Source organism: Seriola aureovittata, chromosome 11 (assembly GCF_021018895.1).
Source record: "Seriola aureovittata isolate HTS-2021-v1 ecotype China chromosome 11, ASM2101889v1, whole genome shotgun sequence".
Classification (NCBI taxonomy): Eukaryota; Metazoa; Chordata; class Actinopteri; order Carangiformes; family Carangidae; genus Seriola; species Seriola aureovittata.
Genome location: NC_079374.1, coordinates 1,257,712 through 1,263,875, shown reverse-complemented (window position 1 = coordinate 1,263,875; position 6,164 = coordinate 1,257,712). Strand labels below are relative to the sequence as shown.

The following is a 6,164-nucleotide window of genomic DNA, read 5'->3' as shown; positions in this document are numbered from 1 at the left end:
CTACCGACAAAAACTGATTTTACAGATTTTTCCTAAATGATTATGATCAAACTCCTTCAATAAAGTGACGCCACTAAAGTTTCTGCAGAGAAACTTTTTCCTAATAATAAAATTAAGTGTCAGTCAATTAAATATTAACACAAGCTTAATATTGTAAAGGAAACCTTTTGTTTTGGAAGACAAAGTAAAAAATACTGTAAAACATTAAATCATCTCAAACTTCAACAGTATTTGTGTCAACATTAAATCTTTAAGTTTGTAAAGTAATGTTAAAACCTGTAGTTAACTTCACTGTCACGAGACAAGTTGCATCATAAAGAGGTGGATAAATCTTATTTAGTAACAAGTATAAATTATAGTAGAGATGTAAAATAATCCTTCATAGCTCAGTGAGGACGGTGCAACAGTCTGACAGGTCGACTGGAAGCTGTTGCTCAGCCAATGGGTTTGACGTCACGACAGTTTGCCACTTGACACACGCACACATGCACACACACACGGTACAGTATACAGAATTCCTGCTTTCCTCCCAGTGCATGCTGGGATACATTCCAGTACTTCAAACTTTTTTGTTTGAAGTTTGAAGTTTGATGTGATGAAAAAAAGTTTGTTACATTTCATCCAGAATCACAAAGTTTGAATGTAGAAGTCACATAAATGTAAAACTAATAAGATTTACCCTGAAATCACAGAGAAGAGCTTTAAACTGTTCGTATGGACATTAACCTTTATATTAACAAGCTACATTTTTAATTACAGATAATTACTGTCATTTTACATAGATTTGTTTGTAATTTAAGAAAGCAGAAAAAATACTGTATAAATAATACAGTAATTTTTCTTTACAGAAATGGGAAATAATTGTAATTCATTATTATTGGCATAATGCTTAAAATACAAGTTTGGCTGTTAATTCACAGATGATTTCTGTCATTTTAAAGACTTTTGTTCACAATTTTAAAAAACAGAAAAAAATACTGTAAAGATTTTCAGTTGTTATCTGTAAAATTAGGATTTTTTTTACAGTGCAGGACACGGGGCTTCACGTGACTCAGCAACTTTAAACTGGATTCTCACCAACTCAACAACAACAAAAATAATAATTTGGAATTTGCACTTCATGACCAGAATCATGGGCAGAAGGAGGAAAATAAGGATGAAAGTGATCAGACAAACTGAGAGGAGGCTTTCATTGGTCACTCAGACATCAGAGACCAGTTCAATATTCACTTAAGCTGGAGCCTGTAAAGCTAATCACATTTAACTCCTCTCTCTGAAGTTCCTGATCAGCTCAATCAGTTTATGGAGGCTGGCTGTCACAGAATGTGGGAACATCAGACACAAACCAGCCTGAAGACAGAACAGGAAACAACATGGGCTTCATAATAAAACAGTGTATGAACAGGGTCTATTTACTGCTCACAGATGTATTAGTGAAATCAAGCAGCAGCTTCAACTCCTGCTCTGAGTTCCTTTCATGAGTCTCAAATGACTTTATAAATAAAATTAGTCAAAATAAATTAACTTTACTTGACTAAGCTGCTAAATTTAGGCAGCTACACGAATCATACAACAATCAGGTGTAAACAATTAGAACAGCGACCAATTTCACCTGCAGGGGCTCCTGTTCTATTATTAATACGGACTTCAAATGGGGATGTTGTGGTTCATGCCAAACTCTCCATTTTCCATGTTCTGGTTATTTTAGCTGTCCTATCTGTATAGTAAATACATTTCTCAAATCTGACAGATTGATCATCTTCCAGGGCGCAGAGTCTTAGGAGTGCTATAAAAAAAAAAGAATAAATCTGTAAATGAATAAGAAAATAAAGGTGGAAACATAAACTGGAATTAATAAAAGAATAAAAAGATGCTCTCCTTTGAATAGAAAAAGCTAAAGAAACATGGGGGCATTTTTGCCTTTATTTGAAAGTACAGTGAGAGGTAGAAAGGAAAGTCAGGGGAGAGAGAGTGAGGGGATGTCATGCAGCAAATGATTCGAACCCATGGCCGCTGCAGTTAGTCCATGTGGTATGCACTCTACCAGGTGAGCCACGAGGCGCCCCAACAGCTTTTTCTTTTTTATTGTTTTATTTATTTCTCTTTATATTTCAACATATTATTTACTTATTTATTCTCCTGTTTATATTTCATTATAATATAACATTTATTTTCTTATTCTTTTACAGATTTATTCTTTTTTATGGCACTCCTGTGACTCCATAATTATTACGTATACACCACTCAAGCAAAGCAGGCTGTGAACTGAAATGAGGGCATAAACACGCCCCCTTGTGTCAACATGAACACGGTGCATATTCCCAAATAAATCTGTGCTCAAATGTTTTGCCCTGAAGTTTATCCAGCCGTGCTCAGAGGTTCTGAGTGAGTCATCTTGTTAACAGACGATCTTTGGAGCGCTGTGCCTCTTCGCTACAATAGATCCGTACAAGAGTGACTCATCCTCATCACAGACGATCTTCGGGGTGCCGGAGCTCTCCTTGCAGCTGACACGGAGAATCAACCCGGGACTGGCCGCAGCTGTGAGCCGTACATCTTACCTGTCACCGGCCGGTGTTGTCTCTTCTCTTGTGGTCTGAACGAACGTCGGTCGTATTTGCGGGATGCTAAAATGTTCTGATTCACCCCGCGAGCGATGAATGAAACGAGCACCAAGGGGACCGGACCGGCGGAGGCTCTGTTGACTGCGGGCTGCCGAGCCCCGCCTGTCGGGCTGTACGGAGGATGGAGCCGAGGCTGAGCGGGGATGGCAAGCCGTCCGTGTCCTGGTTCCTCCTCGGCCCTGTCTTCGTCCTCTCCCTCCTGGCTGTATTAGTGAGCTGCCATGGGACCTGCAAACACCGAGCTCCCCCTCCCGACGAGGTGAGCCGCGGCTCGTTCTGCTGGGTTTATACCAAGCTAAGCTAGCTAGCATGCTAGCTGTAGTGGGTAATTAACGTATCTGTTCAGTTATATTGTGTGTTTAAAAACTGTTGCTTGACACCCACTTCAGCCAATTAATATCAAGACGTGACGTGTTTGTTTTCGTGTTACAACAACAGTAAAACTACCTCGGCGTGTGTCTAAACCGACATTTAAGGAGTTGCTTTGCTGTTAGCGGGTAAGCTAACAGGCTAACACGAAGCCCCTTAGTTAGTGACAGTGTTGACTGTGTTTACCGACATTAACTAGGATGTACAGGTCTTTCAAACACAGTTCAGCTGTGAAAGCGGGGAGTTATGTCAGTTTTTAATGTTCATCTTTAGCCTGTGTTCCCCTAGCAACAGCGGAAAGAACACTTCCGGGGAGATTTCTTCAAAATAAAAGAGCAAATTAGTAATTCGTAACTTTATTTTCCTTTCTCGCTCTCTTTCTGTTTGTTGTATTATTACTTGTATGTATTTTATTTACTATTATTATTATTATAATTTTATTATTGTATATTATCTGTACAACAACGAGGCTGTCATTGTTACTGCATTACTTGCAAAATAAATATTTTAGTATGTAAGTAAGTTTGAATATTTTTGATGCTGATTAAATAACTTTGAAGTTATTAATCTTTCAAGGTGTGCTATCCACCTGATTTATATTAACACCCCCACAAAAACATAATTTTGGCATCTCTGTGCTGCAGTTTCCTGTCACTGATACATCTGTAATAACTTAAAATAACATTCATAATATTGGATGTTTATGACTGACCTTGATTTGTTGGGTGCATTGGACTAGCCATAAACAGCCACTCTCATCTGATTATTTAACTATATGTAAATTCTCATTTGGATATTGTGATTTATTGAACAGTATATTGATTTTGTTATGAATCACAGTTAGAGATTTTGTCCATATTAACCTGGAGAACTGTGGGTGCTAAATGTCAGTCTGTCCATATTGTTTTCTTATTGTTTCTGCTGGTGCTCTCAGGTTGTCCATCATGTGTACCTGAAACCTGAGCGTCTGACTAAGAGAAGCTCTCCTGACGACCTTCAGCTGAAGATAAAGATCATCTATGACTACAGTGTTGACCAGTAAGTAACCAGTACCCGTCCGACAACCCCCAACAAAACAAGCTTTAAAGCTGCAGGCTGACACTTTCTAGTTTCTCTGTGACTCAGGCGTCAGTTGTATGACTGACGTAAGTGTAAGTGATGTTTGCTGGCTTTCTCTTTCCACAGGCTTCCTGCAGACAAGAGGAGACTGGTGAAGGTGAGGAACACTGACCTGTGACATTGCTCCATAGCGCTGCTGGTGGCCAAAATCTCCACAGAGTACCTTTAAAGCTGAAATCTTAAGAAAATCATAATTGTGATAATTCTGGAAATAGAAAATAAAAAACACAGAAAGAACAAAGAAATTAAAACAAATACAATCAGCAGTTGAAAGCCAACTCTGTATTTAGGGACTTTGTGTTTCTGGACATTTGACGGGGTTTTCTAAAGTCTTCACGTTCAGCCCTGGTGGCTGTAGTTCAGCTCTCACCTGGGCAACTTCACTTGGTGTGTAATATAATAATGTATATTATATTATCATAACATGTTTAGAATCATTGTATTATATAAATAATTAATAATAACAATAATACTATTCTGTCATAACCCCACCACACTATTATTACATTATTCTATATATTACACTTTATAATATCATATTTACATTTTTGTTGTAAGATTTTTTTTTTTTATTACATTGACAGGATATCATATAAATTATTATTATTTATTATTATCAAATTCTTCCTATGATTACATTTACTGTATATTACATTATATTATTATATAATCACTGATGTCCACTATACTTTTCTTTTCACCCTCTCACAAAAGACAGATACATATGACTCCATCACATTTAAACCTCGTAAAACACACACACATAAATCAGAGACATATATCATACACATCTATTCTTTTCATTTGTACATCTCTATAACTGTTATTTGTTTTTATTGTCATTGACATGTCTGTACATTATATGTTGTGTGTGTCACACGTGTTGTTGTTTCTGTTCCACTGATGTGGAGTTGTACTGACTCTGTGTTTGTGTGTGTGTCCCTCCTCAGGATAAGCTGTTTCCTCAGGCCATCGACTACCTGCAGAGGGCCTTCAGTGTGAGGCGCAGGGTGGGGCCTGTGCTGCTCAGCAGGTAAGTGGCCCCTCCCACCACCACAGAGTGTTAAACTACAGGTAAGGGCCTCATGCCAGAACCTGTCAGGATAACACATTAAGAAATGCAGGAAATCTTCTTACATTTATCTTCCAGAGTTTTCTCTCAGCTACAGACTCGGAACAGTGTCCAGAGATTTAGAATTAGAAAACTAAAATATTCCTGCGTGAGGCTCGTTGTCTGGTTTCAGCTCTGGATGCTGTTCCAAACCCTCAAACAAGGTCTCCAGAGTGTCGATTTAACTTTAGTCTTTGCTGCTGGGTTGGAAGGTGGACGTTCAGAATCATTTTCCCGCCTCTAGTTCCTCCATCGTTTCTAACCTCGGCGAAGAGTTAATGTAACGCCGTTGTCTGTTGTCTGCGTTTCAGACAATGTGCGACCAACCAGTACCTGAGGAAGAGAGATGACCCCCATCGCTACTGCCAGGGCGCCTGTGCAGACGTCACCCGCTGCGGCCCCATCATCATACCACAGCACCACCTGCAGGTGAGGAAGAGCCACTGCACACACACACACATAATGGATCATGTAATAACATGCTAGCAGCCCTGAGAGGGTGTATCGGGGTGAAGAGGAGGAGGAGGAAGAGGAAGAGGGGAAGACTGGGATAAAGAAAGAAAGAAGGAAGGGGGGGGGTAGGAGGACAGGAGGTGAAGACAGACAGAATGTTAATCTCATTAAGGTTATTGTTGACGTTGGGCAGGAGGTAATCATAGTGTGTCTGCTGTTACTGCTCAACATGTGAAGGTACAGCTTTTCAGAATAAAAGACACGTGCATCACTGTGTTTTTCCCTCTCAGCAATGCAAGGTGTGCAGCGAGTCTGGGAAGTCATGTGGCCCCTCGGGACCCCCAGATGGCCCCGGAGTGGAGGGGTCCGACTTTGTGCTCTACGTCAGCGGGGTCACCACAGAGCGCTGCGGACAGGAGAACATCGTGGCCTACGCTGCGTACTGCCAGCTGGAGGCGGAGCTGGACAGGTGAGAGGACCATGTGACC

General features: G+C 40.1%; 1 protein-coding gene across 1 annotated transcript in view; it reads left to right on the top strand.

The window, feature by feature from the left end:
- Positions 1 to 2,452: 2,452 nt before the first annotated feature.
- The window catches only part of lmln (leishmanolysin-like (metallopeptidase M8 family)), a 14,511-nt gene continuing 10,799 nt past the window's right edge, over positions 2,453 to 6,164 (top strand). Inside the window, exons 1-6 of the mRNA XM_056389338.1 lie at positions 2,453 to 2,883; positions 3,928 to 4,031; positions 4,179 to 4,209; positions 5,063 to 5,145; positions 5,535 to 5,652; positions 5,967 to 6,145. Of these exons, the coding sequence (XP_056245313.1) occupies positions 2,746 to 2,883; positions 3,928 to 4,031; positions 4,179 to 4,209; positions 5,063 to 5,145; positions 5,535 to 5,652; positions 5,967 to 6,145 (653 nt within the window). The 5' untranslated portion in view covers positions 2,453 to 2,745. The remainder of the gene's footprint in view (positions 2,884 to 3,927; positions 4,032 to 4,178; positions 4,210 to 5,062; positions 5,146 to 5,534; positions 5,653 to 5,966; positions 6,146 to 6,164) is intronic.